We start from the raw sequence: 18,432 nt of genomic DNA on the forward strand, positions 1-18,432 counted from the left end.
GAAAAAGATCAACCAAATAGAATAAGTGATCTGGATCAATGCTTTAAATCTTGATCAGGTGGTCAAGTATTGATTAAGATGATTAAGATTGATTATTATTCCTGAAATACCTTTCTTAGTTCAGTTTTTTGGTCCTCGATTTGGTGCTGACAGGATTCCTTTCTGGGTTCTCAGGTTTGCCAGCGTTCTCCAGCATGTTCGGCAAGAAGAAGAAACGGCTGGAGATCTCCGCTCCCTCGAACTTCGAGCACCGCGTGCACACGGGCTTCGACCCGCGGGAGCAGAAGTTCACCGGACTGCCGCAGCAATGGCAGAGCCTGCTGGCGGACACTGCCAACCGGCCCAAACCCATGGTGGACCCCTCCTACATCACCCCCATCCAGCTGGCGCCCATGAAGGTAGCAACCGTTCGTTTGGTTTAGTTTCTTTCTCCGTGTCTTCATCCATGTTAAAGCAGCAGAATGTGGTAGTTTCTATCCATCCGTCCATTTTCTGAGCTCGCCATCTTCCTATTTTGGAGCGTCTCCAGTTGCTAAAGAGAGACAAACATTTTAGGTTCATGTTGCATTATTAAAAGAGACATAAAAAGGTTTTCAGATCATGTGTATCAAAGCAAAAAGCACAATTCACCAAACGGGTGTTTTTCTGTGGAACAAAAAGGGGGTGTGGCCATCAAACTACTGCAGTTCCCTCCAGGAAGTCTAAAAGAGTGACATCACAGCGCCGGTTTTCTGAGACCAATGTGACGTCATCGATAGAAAACCATTCCAACCAAATTCAGTCAATCCAGTCGCCATGTTTTTTGACTAATGACGCCACCATGTTGGTTCCAGACATCTTCCATAAGCAGTGATTGGTCCGAGTCAGATTAAGTTTCTAAGGCGACCACTCTCACCAATCAGGCGGCAATGTTTGGAACATTGGGACTGACAATGTTTATCATCCAACAAAATGAATTCACTTTTCCAGCACTTTAAATTACTGGAATTTTGACTAACCTGGATCAGAATTTAACCTTTCTTCTCCTACCTTCTTGTAGGGCTGGGTATCGATTATAATTTCCAGAAATGATTCAATTCACAAGAGCATGAATCAATTCGATTCCGATTTGAAAAAAAGAAATTGATCCTTCAATTAAATTACATTTTGAGTTTACACATTTAGACACATTTGCTTAGAAATACTTTAATAATCTACTGTATGACTGGAATATATTCATATTAATCTGATCCAGTTCACATACTGTAAATGTATCAGTGAAATAATCAGATTGTTAATATCATCCAGAGTTACATGGATTCTCTAAAGGAGAAGTTCTAACTAAAATGTTCAGATCATTAACATTATAAACATTGTTCTGCTTCTCCTGGAGGACGTTTCAGTTTGACCACTAGGTGGTGATCACACTATAGCATTACACCTTATTCCAGAAGAAGAAAGAATGAACAAAAACTGTTTTAGACCATAAATAGTCACTTTAAAAATTTTTCTTCAAAAGAATTTGTAAAATTCAATAAAGATGTTCATTTAGTCAGCATGTTTGTTTAGGTCGACATAGCATTAGCATTAGCCGTCCTATGGGAAAGTCCACTACACATTAGCATCAAGCTAGTGCACTTTAGCTTTATGTGCTAAATCAATCTATTTTTTAAGAATCAATTATTGATCTTTTAAGCTTCGATTCAAACTGATTAATCAATTTTATCAACCCAGCCCTACTTTTATGTGTTTAAACCACTTTCTTTCAAAATAGGAGTCAACAGAATTTTATAGCTTGCAAATTAAATATTAAATATTTTCTTTCAAATATATATAAATATTTTTGGGCTTCAAGAAATATTTTTGCGTTTGCAGCACAGATGCTTTCAGATGCGTCGTCTCCCATCTCACTTTCTCCCTCTTTTTGATTTTGCTTCATAAGTTTCACTTGTGTGACATTTGTGCCTCCAAACAGTCTGCTGATTGGTCTAGATCAGAATAACATGCGGCTCCGGAGCCACATGTGGCGCTGTTACCCCTCCATTGTGGATCTCTGGTTAAATATATATTTTTTTAATTTAAATTTAAATTTAAAAAAGTAAAAATGTAGTAAATAGAGAGAGAGAGTAACTCAAACTTGAACTCATCTACAGACAGTTGAAGGACAGTATCACAAACTAACAACATTTTGACAATTTTTTAATGCGTTCTTTCCTGTACAACTGAAAATCAACGAGCACCAAAACAGACATATACACTCGTATACATAAACTTTTCACGTTTCCAAACCCGATGTGAACGTAGCTTGAAATGAAAATCTTTTGCTGACCAGGTAAGAGCTTCTGCTGACATAAACATCCGTCCTGTCTCCAACGCTCAGTTTTTGTGTTCAGACTTCTCACAGCTCATCGTCTTCCCTGTAACTCTCCTGTGATTGTGTGTCTCCTCTTCCATGAGTGTCTCCTCTGATGTGTTGTTGTTCATCGATTCTTCTTAACACTCGAAAAGCGCTGTGAAAGCTCAGATATACAGTCTATGATTCCCTTAAAACCCAAACTATTGAGCCGCACCTCAACTTTTACAGAAGTGTGTTTCAATGCTTCAGAGGAATCTCCTAGAGTTCCTGCTGACGGAGACAGAACAGCAATATGCCACAGGAGATATCTCTGAAGAGGGAAAACCAGAAAATAATTCTCTTACTCTCTTCACAGATATCTCCCAAGAAAGTCCGGTCGTCTGAAACGCCGTTTCGCAAAGTACGATTTCTCTCTTCAAGTGCCCCCCTCTTTTTTCTCTTTTTTTTTTCTTGCAATGAACGCAGCGCCTGCATCTCTCCTCGGCTGCCACGCCCTCAGGTGGAAGGGGGCGTGTCAGCCGAGGAGCACATGACACATCAGGGCCTCATCTCTGTTATGCTGGCATGGTAGAAACCGATAATCCTAACTGCACCGGCATGTTCCCTTTGTTTGCTGTGGAGCACCACCACCACCACCACTGCTACCGCTGCTACTGATGATCCTAACTATGGTAATGAGTGCTGAGATGTGAACGCACGTTGCCATGACAGCTGATTTTGCTCTGGCAGCAAAAAAAAAAGGGTCATATTAAGGATTTGCATGTGTATGAAGCGTCCACATCCTTATCTGACCCAAACCGTCTGTCTTTTGCATGTGTCCGTGTGAGTATAAAGTTCTGCTTTTCTGGCCATTACTAAGGTAAGGGTGACCCGATTCATTAGTCTAAGTTTAGCAGCTCTATTGTATATGTTGGAGACATCGTGGCACAGATTTATGACCTTCCTCTCGCTGAGTCAATACTGCAGAAAATCGGTTCTAAATCTACTGGAGAAGAAGTGGAAGTCTTGGTTCTACGGACAGTGTGGAGTGGGATCTGGTGGTAATTTGGTTTGAGTGTTGGGTCAGACAGGACTTTTGGCTTTACCCCAAGCTGAGAAAAGGAGGTGTTGAAGTGCGAGTCGATCGGGACGGTATCAAAGAGCCATTAATCTTTGCTGCTACGCTGCTAAAAGAAGATGGAATCTGTGTTTTTTAGGAATGAGGTTTGTTTTATCAATAAAAGTCAACTGTTTCTGTTTTACCCGGTTAGTGCACTATCTAGGCCAGAGGGGGGCAAACTTTTAGACTCATGGGTGGGGCTAGCATTAATAGTCAACTAATCGACGACTAATCGACTATTAAAATAGCCGATGACTAATTTAATTGTCGATTAGTTTTTACTTTTTATTATATGGAGTTAGAGTGTAGTACGGATTAAAGTTATGATGGCATTCTGCTAGATTTATGGACTATTTTGGCATTTATTTGTGATTTTTAGGCTATTTTGGAGTTTAGCTAATATTTCCGTTACATGCTAGCTATTTTGCTAATTTATGATTTTTTTCTTTTTTTAGGTTGATTTGGAGTTTAGCTAATATTTCAGTTGCATGCTAGCTGTTTTGGCTAATTTAGGATTTTTACAGTTTTGTTGGCTAATTTTGAGTTTAGCTAATATTTCAGCTACATGCTAACTTTTTTGGCTATTTTAGAAATTTTTCAGTTTTTTAGGCTAATTTGGAGTCCAGCTAATATTTCCGTTACATGCTAGCTATTTTGCTAATTTATGATTTTTTTTCTTTTTTTAGGTTAATTTGGAGTTTAGCTAATATTTCAGCTGCATGCTAGCTGATTTTTATTGATTGTATTTGGACTAATTTGGGATTTTTTTCAGTTTTTTAAGTTAATTTGGAGTTCAGCTAATACTTCAGCTGCATGTTAGCGATTTTGGTTACCTTAAGCTTTTTACAGTTTTTTAGGCTAATTTGGCATTTAACTAATATTTTAGCCGGCTATCAGCTTCAGTGTTTTTTGCTATCATTCACACTAGCATTATCACAGGTATTCCTATATATCTAGTTTTTAGTTAGTTTAAAGTTAATGATGGTTAAGATCTCTGCCTTACATCCAGTTTGTTCATGACCTGATTAGACGACTAAAATCAGAAAAAATAATCAGTGATTAGTCGACTATTAAAATAATCGTGGTATTTATGGGCCACAATAGGTTCTAAAAATTGATCCTAAAATTTGATAGATGGCCGGACCAGAAGCAGATCCATGGAGTGTTTTGGTAATCAGCCTTATTAGAGAAAGAAATAACATGGAATCTTGATGGCACATATGCTTTAAACAGAACATTTTGGATTTTTTATTTCAAAGTTTGTGGATTTTGCTCTCATTTAGCATCAATAGGTTGATGTCCTTTCAGGAAAAATCCCATTTCAAGAAATATTGCGTTCATGGGGTGTTGGAGTGATCGGAAAAATGACTGTCAAATTGAAAAGCACCAACGTTGAGAAAAACAAGTCTTCCAACACCATGCTGGTGCAGAATTGTTTTCTGCACTTTTGGATAAAGGTCATTGCATTTATGTATTTATGAGAGACGCCAGAATTACAGGAGGAACATTATTAAGGATTATCAGTATAATTTATTCCAGTTTTGTGGGTCAGATTAAATAATGTAACTTATATTTTAACATTGAAAGTTCACCATTTCTTTGGGCAAATCCAGTAAAACGTCCCTGCGAAAAACCCGAGTGCATTAATGCTTAGTACATTGGTGAATATTGACCACAACGAATGGTTTGTCAGTTGAACAAATGTATGTACATTTATTTTGAATAAATCATCCAAATTTTTAGAATTAGAAAAGGATTCATGAACAGTTTCTACTTCACAAAATAAAGATTAAAAAGTATCAGGCACGAGTCCGAATTGTATTAAAGTCCAGCGACCTGGATAGATCCGGACTATATAGTCTCTAAAGTACTGATGAACTCTGATATAAATGGTTTTGGTGTTTTAAACATGTGGAGCATTTATATATATATAAAAAATATAAGCTTAAAATGTAAGGGTGTATTCAGACTGGGAAGACGATTTGTCCCAAACCTTGTGTTTGGTCCGTATTCAGACTGCAGTCAAACAGACTATCGTGTTTCGGACCAAAGCTTATAAACTAAACCACGTGACTAAAAATCTCTTCAGTCATTGGCCAGCAGTTAAGGGGGCGGGTCTAAACAAAAAGAAAGATGGAGGTTCTGCACTTTGCAAATACTAATAGTTTACTTAGTGAAATGTTTTATTCCGCTGACCAATTTTGAACGTCTGTATCGACGTCAGGTTCAACACTTTACTGCTGCTTTTGATCGGTGGAGCCATTCTACAAGACGGTTACTGAGGACGCTAGTACGTTTTTATGACAAATAAATTGTTGGGAAAACAGTGAGAAGTTGTTTTAATGAGCCTGCATTCATCCAACCACATTTCAATGAGTTGCTGTTGCATCGCTGATCCACGTTGTCCACTAACGACGGCTACGGCGGCCATATTGGTCCCAGCATGGATGGTATTCAGACTGAGAAATCTCAGATGAATCGAAGTTCATTCTGATTAGAAACGAACCGAGACCACCTAGAAAGATGGGTCAGAGAGCGGTTCCTGGTCCGGGACCAGGATTTGTTTGTCTGTAGTCAGTTCCAGATTATCGGGAAACAGACTCTGGTTGACTTCGAGTGAACCACATGTATCCAGTCTCAATACACCCTAAAGTTTCTGAATACAAATGTTAAATTCCTTAAATTTAGGGTATTTGAAACTCCAGTCAGAGGGGTGGGGCGGGGAACAAGATTGTTACCATTACTGGAGCTTCAAATCATGACCTGGGACTTCCAAAATTCAACTGTAGTACCTCGATTCAACCTGTAGGGGGCAGCACACGGGCGGTTTTTGATTATATCTCAAGAATTAAACGCGTTCATTTTAATTTGTCAAAAATTTGGCAACAGGCGGGACTTCTAAAGCCCCATTTATAGAGATAAAAAAAGTTCATTTAGGGTTTGGTTACCCTTTCATCATTTCTTTTATTAAAATAAATCAGGAGCAGATGAAAAAAATTCAGTTTGAAAACTATCTGATGGGCGGGAGCACGAGCTCCCTGCTCCGCCCCTCTGTGCTGCATGTACTTGCAGTTTGAAAAATACTGCATATATGCTCTAACATGAACGTCTTTCTGAGTCTGAATTCAGAGCAAAACTGTAGCTCCGATATTGGTCGCCATTTTTGCTGCTCTGCTAATGTAAACAGAGAGCTCTCAGCACTAAGTGGGGGGTTAATTTCAAATCAACTCCTGCTGCTCTGCAGAAACTTTGTCCTAAAACGACGACACAGATTTAATAACCATAATAAAAATTAGATCAGAAGATTATCGGACTTCAGTGCATGAAATGCATTAATTTTTGGATTTTTCCTGAATGGAAGTCAGGAACCGCGTGACCCCGATAAAGATGGACGGAGTTATTTTCAGCCTCTCACACGCTGCCTGATATCCCTCTCCCCGGCTGCCCTGACACTTGACTGACAGGAGGTTTCCTCTGCTTGGCAGACTCCCCCAGTCCTGTCGACTCCGTGTTTTCCTCAGGTGGGCTGCACCGCTCTGCCGTCTGGGATCTGTGGAAGGTGAAGCCAGAGGACGAGCGCGTTTATCCCGCCCTCTGGTGATTGTTTATGCACAACGCTTGTAACTTTGTTGTGGTGCTGCTCATGGAGAGCGGCATTAGTGTGGCTTTAAGCCGGAATCTCTCCTCCCTCCTCCCATCGGAGCAGATGGGAAGCTAGCACGGCTAACACGGCTAACCATAAAGCTGGAAAACATTCTTGAGTATTGAAATGAATGAAAGTGTTGCATGTCACCATTTAGTTTGGCATGCATTTCTTTTGGTCCCATTAGCAGCAAAGCAGAGGCTATTATTAACGCCCGCCTCATGTTACACCTTGACAGCTTAAAGTTGCAGACTGGAGGGGCTGACAGCACGCTTCACCGCCAGGACGGGAGCGTCTGGAGCGTGTTTGGGTGGACGTCTTTTATTTTTAGCTGCTTGTTGCTCACATTTCTGCTGCTAGGAGACCACGGTGGATTGGTGTAAATAGTCCAATCACTGTAGAAAGAAAAAAAAACCAAATACATCTAAAAAGTGAGATTTTTATGGTATATTTTGGTCTGTTGGGTCAAACAGGAAGTAGAGAATAATGCTAAGATATCCAGTCAAAGAGTCCCACTCTGATTCTTTTTGAGCTGTTTTAAAACCAGGTTCACTTATACTCCGAAAAATATTTTTGAAGTATAAGTCACATTTATTTGGCATAGTTTGGCTGAGGAGGCAACTTAGATTAAAAAAATATTAATAATAACAGCCACTAGGGGACACTGTAGTTACATGCATCAGTATTTGTTACTGACATCAACGCAGAACAAGAAGTTCCGCTCGATCTCAAGCTACGTACACCGGATATGTTACGCGCGTTTAGCATAAGGTGTTCACACTGGACTGTCGCTAGTCGATACAAGCGCATGTCCGCCACCTACAGTTGGAACTTGGTGCAAATGTTGTTAGCGGTGCAAATATTGCAAATTTTGTTCCAGGATTTTTCTTTCACAGCTCTATTCCGATAAACAAAAGACTAATCAGAATCATTAATTTCTCCTCCATGATCCATTACAGATGATTGGTACTTTTGTGCTTTGAAAAGGACGACCTGATTGGTCAAAGTTCAACTGGTTCAACTTTTGACATGTGTTTAAAGGTGTTTTGCACGTAAAGCTGTTAAACGGACTTAAAACTTGGCATAGGGACGCGTGAAAGTTGAGATTAATGAAAGCAGAAGCCCGAAATGGAAGCATATTATTTACATAAACCTTTCGTTGGAAGTGGTTTCTTAAATGTGCGTTTGAACAACTCACTCCAAACTCGTCATGTATGGACGTATGCTTCGGGTCCCCTCTGCGGCACTTCTTGAGGTTTTGGGTGTTCCTAACTTGTCGTTTTTCTATGTGGAGGCTGTTTCAATTAAATCAGGAGTCCCCAACCTCTGGGCCACGAACCGGTAACAGTTTGTTCCGGGAAAGAGAGAGAAAAAGTCCATTCGCTATTCAGGGGTCCCCAACCCTCGGGACGCAGACTGGTTCCAGTACCCTAACCCGTACCAGTCCCGCGTCCCGACAGTTGGGACCCAGGATTTAATGGGAATAGCCAGCACATCAAAAAACGACGAGTTGGGGACACCCAACACGTCAAAAAGTGGCGCAAAGGGGGCCTGAACCATACGTCCATAGAAGACGAGTTGGGAGTGAGAATAAGAATGTAGATTTTCTCTGGGCTTGATTAAATTGTTCCAAAGCAACTAAAGCGATGAAGAATTCAACAAATTTAGCTGTTTAAATTGATAAAACTGCAGAATCTGAATTCTTCCTTTACCCCTCCAATTGTAGGGCCATTTGAAGGGAAAGGGGTGTCTGTATTCCTGCGCCGAAGGGGCAAGCCGTGAATCTCTTTTCTTGATTTATTTCCGATCGCTAGCAGCTCCGCGCTAACGTAGCTGATTGATGATGGCATCGAAGTGGGAGAATTCGAAGACACCATTTTTCCATATCTCTCCATTTGGAGGGCTAAATGAAGGGTAGGGGAAGAATTTGGATTTGTTGACTTGTTGTTTGATTACCTGAACAATCTTTCTTATTTTTATACTAGATTCGTCCTATGTTAACATAAATCTATTCCAGTAGTGACATGTTCAAATATTCACTCTATTATTGATCTCTATTCCAATTTTATGATTTACCATTCAAGATTAAATGCTCAATCTTGTTCCCTATTTTGTTGCAAACTTTTCTCACAAAAGTGCGACTTATTTATGAATTTCTCTTCCTTATTATTCATTTTTTTGGCTACTGCGACTTATAGTCCAAAAATACGGTGTGATGATGCTGTGTTTTAGCCAAAATAATCTAGGACATAGTTTCTGCATTAGCTGGTTAGAAATTCACCCTTTGAGTTGATGTGGGCGGGACTGTTGGCGAGGAGCAACCCCGCCCCCACTTCCCATCCATGTTGCTAAGAGCTCAGATCACAGAGTTTGTGGACTGGACAGCTTATTTTCAATCTTTTTCAAACTGCATTTTTTCATTTACTCATGATTCATTTAAATAAAGAAATACTCAGAATTATTATGATTTTTTTTATCATCAGAAAAATCCTCATGAGTTTCTATCTGGTTCTAATTTTTATTTAAATTCTTAAAAACATAGAACCCAGAGAAGCAGCTGCAGACGGACTTAATCTCCATTTTTTAGAAGAAACTTTCTGTGACATTCTAATATTAATGCTCTTCTTTAACCAGGTCATGAAAGAAACGCTAATATTTGCCCGTTCCTTCCTCCTGACGCGTTTGCATCCACGTAAAGATGTGTAAACTCTGGCTGCATGGATTTAGGGGTTTTGTTGGAGCTGTACATCTTCCATGTGGGCTGGAAGGTTGAGATATTTCTGTTTGCTGAGCAGCTCGCGCTGGCAGAACCTATTATAGCTGCTCTGAAAATATCTCAACCTGCAGAAATCCAGCAGCAGTTTAGGTCATTATTTTGCAGGTGTTGATGATTTTTTGGGATCATTTTTACTTGTGACACAAAAGAAACCCAAACAAATATTTTTCATATTTTGGTGATACATTTATAGGACGGTAAAGAGAAATGAGGGTGAAAAACGTGGATATTTGCTGCTACTGTAAATGTTAGTGGGTCAGTCAGAGCAGACCCCCCCTCTATGGTTTGGAACTTGATCAGTATGGGGGGGTTTCAGGCTGGTGGGTGACTTGTGTGAGATGAGGAGCGGCAGAGCTGGCGGCTGACGGGTCGACGGAACCGGCTGAGCTCGGGAGCCATGAAGACTCAGGAGGAGGTGGCGTTCAAGCCCCGGGTCCAGACGCTTCATGTGCATGTACAGGTGAGGGGGGCCGACGGTTTCCTGCATGCTGGGGTGCAGGAGTCCGTCTGCAGGCCGCTCTTCAGGGGCAGATGTGCTCCCTGTTGGGACTTTTTTTAGAGACAGGGCTCCACGATGACTCGATATTAGCGATAAATATTGTAATCTCGATATTTACGATACACGAACAAATAGAAAAACAACTAACACATCATTTCCTGTTCACTAAAACAGTTTCATTTATATAAAAGTGAACATGAATTAAACTGTAAAGGCTGTAATGAGTATCAGAATACTCGGATATTTGCAAATATTTGTGACGATTAAGATTGCAATTAGCAATTTTTATTAATATAGTAGAATGTAGTAAAACGAAACAATTATCCCTCTAAAATGTGAAATAATGTTGGATTTTAGGTGCATGAAATAAACAAACCGAATCCACTACCGTCACCGGAACTTCAAAATAAAGCAGCAATGAAGCTTCTGATTTTCAAAGTAAAAGTATCAATTATATTTTGTAGATGAACGAAATCTAAAACGTTGCCTTACCTGCGATAATGCTAGTGTGAATGCTTTTTCTGAAGGTTGTTGCTTAAGCTTTTATGCTGAAAATGGTGACGCAATTTATTTAAACTGCTGAAAATGCAAAGCTATTTGTAAAATGTTAAATTTGCTAAAAAACTGGACATTTAGTGAAAGAACTATGAAAGAGCGCTGAAGTTGACCTACATTTCTGAAAATGTCCAGTAAAATTGATTAAAAATCCCTAATACTGTACATGGCAATTTTGCAAAAATATTTAGTGTGTTGCTAAAATATTAGCTCAAATTCAAATTAGCCCCAAAAGCTAACACGTTGCTAAAATACTCGCTAAACTCCAAATAAGCATAAAACCTCAGTAAACTAAATTAGCCAAAAAGGTTAGCATGTTGCTAAAATATTAGCTAAACTCCAATTTTTTTGAAAATTATTCTAAAAGATGAAAACATAACCATGAATATATTTAAAGGCTTGTTGATAATCTATTTAAAATTGCTAAATTTGAAGACTTTCCTGTTTATTTTCTATGGGGCAAATTATGTTCAATATTTCAAAAATTATAAAGTTTATAGATCAAATAGTTCTGAATAAACGTATAAATGATGGTGTTTACACATTTTAATTTATCCAGTAAAAAGACAACACTCAGACATATTTAGATAAAAAAGTAAGAATCTGATTTCATCTGTGAATCGTTGATCTTGATTTATGATTCATTTACTTTTTTAAGAACTTAAATATTTCTCTGTCTGCATTTCTGTAAACCTTTAAGGTATTTATAACATGTTTTGCAATACTTGTGTATCACGATGTCAATAATTATCGATTTATTGTACTTTGTCGTTCTATAAAGTTACTATAACTTCGATTAAATCGATGGAAGACATTTATTAAGAATATTCAAGTTAAAATGACATTTCTGAGTATTTATTTATTTAACCAGGAGTATTAAAAAAATCGTATTTGTGACGTAGAAAATACTCTCAGGAACTCTTGGATTTTCCTCGTCTGACTCCAACTTTAATATTGCTAATCTTTTTTGTTGCAGAAGTATTGTAGTGTTGAGGATGTAAGCTAGCTTGGAAACAGAGAGCTCTCAGCAACCAGGAGGGTAAAGAGGGGCGGGGTTGTTGAAAACGACATGTTTTTTAATTTAATTTTGGCTAAAACGCTTAGAAAACAGATCAGAGAGTGACTTCGAAGCGCTCCGTTGATGTTTCCGTGTCTTTGCTGCATCTAAAAACAGCTGCGTGTTTCAGGGTCGCCCAGTCCTTCCTTCAGGGGCAGAAAGACCAATCTAGAAGGACGAGGAAGTGGAATGTTTTGGCTTCTGATTGTTAGTCCGTCGCTAATTTGGGGATTATCGCCCGAAAGCTGGAGAGACAGCAGACGGTCCAGAGCGAGACTGAAGGAAGTACAGATGAGTGTGTGGGGGGGCAGGATGTGCAGAATCAACATGGATCAAAAACAGAAATAATCTCCAGGTGAGGCGGGTCCTGATGTCTGTGCAGGTGTGCTTCCTCACAGCATCTGTCTCTCAGAGTTGGAGTGGATGGTTCCTCCTCCTCCTCCTCACTTTGTCTCCTCACAGTCACACTCGTCTGGCAGACCTCTCAGCTGAAGTCGGCGGGTGGCGGTTGCAGGCCGTCTCTAACAAACGAGCGATGCTCAGTTTCTGGACTGACGGAGGGACGTTGAAGCTGTGAATCTTGAGGAGGGAGGGTTTGTTCAGACCTAAGAGGATGTGTCAGACTTCAAACCACGCCGTGGTTCCCAGTTTTCCGGATGAAAAGCTGCTAATCCTGGCTCCGTGGATGGGCCTGCACCGTCCTCATGTGGCCAAATCCTAGAACTGCAACCTTTCAGATGAAACCTTCGTCTGGTTCATTCAACCTTCATCCCAGACCGGGACACCCACTCCAACCAGCTGGGATAAGAATGAAGATATGTTGCATTAATATCATAAAACTGCAGTTCTGTAGCTTAAAAGAAGAACTGAAATACTGGACAGAGTTTTATTACATTTGTTTAAAACAAATCAAATTTGTCATTTTTATGATCCTAAACACAATGAATCACTGACCGGCGGATCATCTAAAACCCTTTAAGGCCAAATTAGCTTTAAAAAAACTTTAAAAAAAAATCCTAAATCAGCCAAAACAGCTAGCATGTTGCTAAAATATTAGCTCAACTCCAAATTAGCCTAAAAAAATCTCAGTAAATACCAAAATAGTCCATAAAGCTAGCAGAATGACAATTTTTAAAACCTAAAAAACATAACTTTTTAATATTACTATGAATAAAAACAGACAGGAATATTATTCCAGAATAAATCAACTTAAACCTTAAATAACTTTCAATATTTTACTCTCCATAAAAATATATTTTGTCAAAATTATACAAGTTAGAAATGAGCTCAAGATAACATCGGGTCATTAATAACAATAAAATAAAATGATCCAGAGGGCCGGATAGAATTACCCAGAGGGCCGGATCCGGCCCCCGGGCCTCGACTTTGATACATGTGATCTAGACCAATCAGCATGAACCCTCTTGTCTGTGATTGGCTGTTTGGTGTAGCACATTTATTACGATTAAACTGAAACTTATGGACGCAAAATCAAAGATAGGGAGAAAGTGAGATGACACAACGCATCTATGGAGCTAAATTACGGCTAAAATATTATGTGAAACTCAAATAAAACAAATTAAAACAAATATTAGTGTTTGGTCAAAAAATGTAAAAAGTATGAAAGTTCTTGCTATTCAAAATTAACTTAATTTTTTTCAGCTTCAAATGTTAATTTTTTTAAATTTCAAAACTTTTTTTCAGTTTCAACTCTTTTTGTTTCATTTTCGATTTTGAAATTTTCTGATCCGAAAGCAAAAAAAAAGATTTGAAACTGAAAAAAAGTTTTGAAATTGAAACTTTGAGTTTTGAAACCTAAATAAAGCAGAACATTTGAAGCTGAAAATAATTAAGTGTATTTAAGAATATCAAAAAATTTCAGACATTTTACATTTTTTTGGGCCAAACACCAATATTTTTTTTATTTGGGTTTCTAATAATATTGACCCCAAGTTAGCTCCATACGCATCTGAAAACGTTTGCATTTCAAACGTAAAAATATTTTTGAAAACAAATATTTAATATTTTTTTATGAATTTTTATTCTCAAAACATTTTGTTTGCAGTTTAGGAAATTTTGCTATCAAAATTGTGACCCTCGTTCACAGTGTGGTGGCACCAAAGTCGCTCCATAGATTGGTAAACGTTCCTTTTTAAAAACAGACGTTTACTCCTTTGCTTCTTTTCTTTCTTTTGTTCTTAATTGGAACATTTTTCTGGAAACTCTAAGAAAAACTATTTTGAACTAAACTATTTAAGAATTGTTAATATATATATATTTAAAGTTGTTTGTTTTTAGTAATCCCTGTCAGTATGTCTGCTAACTGTAGCCACAAACAGATTTTTGTGTAAAAAGGATCCATCAGAACAGAAACCGTCACATGCGATCCGTCATCCGACTGAACTTTCCAGCCAAAGGAGAGAAGATACAAATCCCAGGAAAACAACAGGAGAGGCGTCTAATGAGGAGAAAGTGAGCGCTGGAGGCCGATAACGAGCTGACAGAACTGCGATTAATGAGCTCTGCTGTGTAATTAATCTTTGGTGGGCAGCTGTCTGTTCATCTGTCTCCGAGACGACGAGACGGGAACCGCGGAGCGTCTGATTGATCCGAGCTCCTCCCGTTCAGACGCACAACTTCCTGTCTGCGCTCCAACCACCAAACGGGCAGAATTTTACATCATTTTCAGGTTTTCAAGTCTGGGTTTATATGTAACAACAGATTTTCTCTGAATGTTTGTTTTCTTTGGTGACTAATCGGTTTTGCTGGCGCTCTGCATGCGGCGCTCTGATGAGGAGATTGAGTCGGTTGAGGTCAAAGGTGACTGGGTCAGCTGCTCACTACGGCCTGCAGCGTTACGCTTCAATCCAGAGGACGGAGAAACGGCGAATGACGCCGCGCAGGATCAGGATGCAACGTTTTTCTGACCGATTGTTACTTATATAATCCTTATTATATTAAAGATAACAACAGAAGATGCAGGACAGATTATTTTATGTCTTTTATTTATACTATATATACTGTAAATATATATATAATGGTCACAAATCTTTAAAGAACACTTTTTTTTTCAAAAACTGAGCACATGTTTAAGTAGAAGAAGAATAAAAACACACAAAACCATTTAAATCTATAAAAAATAGTTTGAAAATGAAACTTTTATCAAATATGTAAAAAATAAAAGCCTAAAAAATGCATTAAATGTTTGAAACAATAGAATTATTGTGATGAAAAAATAATACAATTACAGTAAAATCAGACAATTAAATAAAACAGTAATTTAAAAACACATAATATGGTGCAAAACAAAAAATGTAAAAAAAACAACTGTGGTTTCCAAAAGCTGACTGATGGCCTGACAGTCGAAGAAAAAGATTAGCATCAAACTTTGTCACAAAAAATGTTTCTTTAAAGTAAATTATTAGAAAAAGTTGGATAATTTTACTGAGGATTCATTCATGACTTCTTTCAGCCTTTTTTAAATCTGATTTTATTTATTTGTCATATTTTTACATTTTTTTGCTTCTTTTTAAATTTTCGCCCTTTTTTTAAATAAATATGTTGAAATGAGATCAAATTACATTTTTATTTAAGAAAATATTCATTTTTCTATTTATTTTGACATATTTGTCTATATTCTTTATTATTTTTTATGATAACATCACATTTGAATTATTTTGATTTCTTATACAGCAAATTTAACCAAAGCATAATAACTGAAATTATGGGATGGTGTAGTCACAGAAACAAATAGAAATACAAATTAAAGCTAAACAGAAGCAGATCTACAACACAAAAGTCAATAATGTAATCAAAAATGATTATTAACAATTCTATTTTTAATTCCATATGTTTATATGTTGATTTACACACATAATTATGCATTCTTCAACAATACTAATAAACAATCATTCTTGGAAATCAACTTTTTTTTCACTAAATCCCTTCATGCCATTAGTTTGAAATCCTTAAATCACCATTTCCTGTTCAAACGTCAGCATCCTTATCAGAATCTGCTTCATACTTGATCATTGATGTCTTACCACGGCCTCCTCTCCTTTAGATCAGCCTCCAGCAGGATGACATGATGGCCATTAGCTACTGTAAGTAACAGGCGGCGGCGGCGGGGTAGCCGCAGGAAACGGGTCAGCTCAAAGCCTATTAATCATGAAAACGCTCCTACAAATCCGCTCCTTGAATAATCCCTCTCATATTTGCAGAGACCTCCTTCGTGGTTAATAACATGTCAAGAATCTGCAGAAACTCTTTCCTCCCCCCACTTCCTGTTAAACGTTACAGGTGCGCGCTCGCATGCTGATCAGAAAGGGGATGGCGTTTGAGGTCAGGATGACTTGATTGAATTAATATCTGAGATTAGAGATTATGTGGATGAGCCTCATTAACCAGCAGGACCTCCTCCTCCTATTTCCTTTTCTGTGGATTCGTGTAGTACCCGATGTGACCAGCAGAGGGCAGCAAACAGAAATGTTTATTTTCTCTTTGAAGGTTTTATTTTCCTTTAAAGGAGTTTAGCAGATAAATAATGGGACAAAACATTTTGTGAAATTATGAGGATTAAAAAAGGCTCTTTTTAAGAGATGACTTATGCTTTTATTAAACAGATGGAGTCAACAGAGGACTTAAAGGCAGTTTTTAGGCGACAAAACTGGGGAGTCCAACGAGGATCTGTTTAAAGTGAACAGAAAACCAGATCATCAATCAGAAAAAAATAATACAAATCAAAAGTTGTGAACTTCAAAGGAATATTGAACATTTAAAATGCAATATATAATAATTTATTGTTATTCTGACATGTTGTTGCAGGTCTCCCTTGAAAAAGGGATTCCCCGGTAAAATTAAGGTTAAATTAAATAAAAAAAAATGAAAAAAAGTGTAATTTCAGTCGCATATTAGGAAATTAAGCAACACAACATAATTTTATAATCAAATATATGTAATCATTTAGCAATCAGGGGCATTTAAAAGTAAAAAAAATGTTGAGCTTAAAAAAATATTAATAATTTGGAAAATTAAATTGCAAATTTAAAACTTGAGTTAAAAAAAACTACAAACCCTAAATTATCAGAATCAATTCACAAAGTATGAATGCCATCTGTTGCATATTTCAGCAAGTGGTTACCATGGTTACCATCGTAATTGTAAAAAGGTTGATTGTTCTCTGATAGGAGCTGGTCTTAAAATATAGATAATCATATTATTTAAGCTTTCAATTCTGTTAACTTGATTTAAAATAATAATATTAAATTGTTTTAATTAAAAATAATAATTTCTGTTATATTTCCTCCATCTGATGCTGCATTTCTGCACAACAATGTTTTATGGCGAGTGTCCAGCAGAGGGAGCCAGAGTATAAATTAGTCATTTGTGATCATTTTTAGGCGGTTATCATCATTTTAATTTCAGTTTATCTCATGTTTGGAATGATTTAAAGTTTAAATCTCTCTTATTTTGACATCTGCTGCAGCATTTGATCGTCCGCTCATCGATTCCTGTCAGTTTTGGTTCTTTTGTCCCTCATTCTCTCCATCAGTTGAAGATGATGCGGAGATGCTGTTGGAGGCGTTCTGAAATCCCCGCGTGAACCGGTTTGAGCGAGTCGAGGTTTTGCGAGTTTCCACCGCGAATGATGGCGCTTCTGTTCATGTCGGCAAACAAAGGAGAGGAAGTGCTGCTCCGGAGGGACTGAGAGAGCTGGAGGTGGATGGAGTGAGTGGGCGGCTGGGTTTTGGTGAAGCAGAAAGGTGGTGGAGGTGCTAAAATGGAGCTCCTGAACTTCAATCGGCCCTTTTTGAATAATCACATTTTTAAAGCTGAATTTAGAGGTTCATATTTGGAATAAAATTAAAACATTCTTTCATTCATGCTTGGTTAAGAGTCTGTTAACTTTTCAAAACTGTAAATTATTATTCATGCAGTTAAAGAGCAACAGAAAATCTTGCATTTGCATAAATTTAATAATTCTTATTTGGTATTATTGTTCAGGGAATTTGAAATAAATTAAAATGACAGGAAAATTGATTCAGGAAATTATAAAAAAAATTGCATAATTGACTAAATAAACAGATTTTATTTCTGAATGCATCAATAAAAATCATCAGATTCCCGTTTATGTTCTTGTAAAAGAACCTCAAACGTCTCCTCGCTACTGCATCGCCTCACACGGAAAAGCTGCAGTGCAGAGGAGCCGAGCAGCAAAGGTACAGTCAGGGGAGGCTCCGCCCCCTCCTCCGCCTCCCTCAGCCGTCCCGGGACCCTGCTGGCCAGCGAGGCGCATCCTCCAAACCAGGGTTCCTGCGAGGAGTCACGGGAAGGGCGAGCTCATTAATTATCTCTCCCTCCCTTCATTACCAGCAAGGTTAATCCCCCTTATCTCTCCGTGAGGCTCGTTTGTCACGGCGCCTGTTCTACGTCACTCGCTCCCTCCATCCCTCCATCCTCCATCCCTCA

General features: G+C 38.1%; 1 protein-coding gene across 3 annotated transcripts in view; it reads left to right on the top strand.

Moving 5' to 3' along the window:
• pak5 (p21 protein (Cdc42/Rac)-activated kinase 5) overlaps positions 1-18,432 on the top strand; it is a 66,406-nt gene that overhangs the window by 28,649 nt on the left and 19,325 nt on the right. For 2 of the 3 annotated variants that reach the window (XM_024290580.2, XM_024290579.2), the window contains exons 2-3: positions 175-398; positions 2,691-2,735. In XM_024290580.2, coding sequence (XP_024146348.1) covers positions 195-398; positions 2,691-2,735 — 249 coding nt within the window. In that variant the 5' untranslated portion in view covers positions 175-194. The remainder of the gene's footprint in view (positions 1-174; positions 399-2,690; positions 2,736-18,432) is intronic. The other variant, XM_036210648.1, reaches the window with a different exon arrangement.

Source organism: Oryzias melastigma, linkage group LG24, assembly GCF_002922805.2.
Source record: "Oryzias melastigma strain HK-1 linkage group LG24, ASM292280v2, whole genome shotgun sequence".
Classification (NCBI taxonomy): Eukaryota; Metazoa; Chordata; class Actinopteri; order Beloniformes; family Adrianichthyidae; genus Oryzias; species Oryzias melastigma.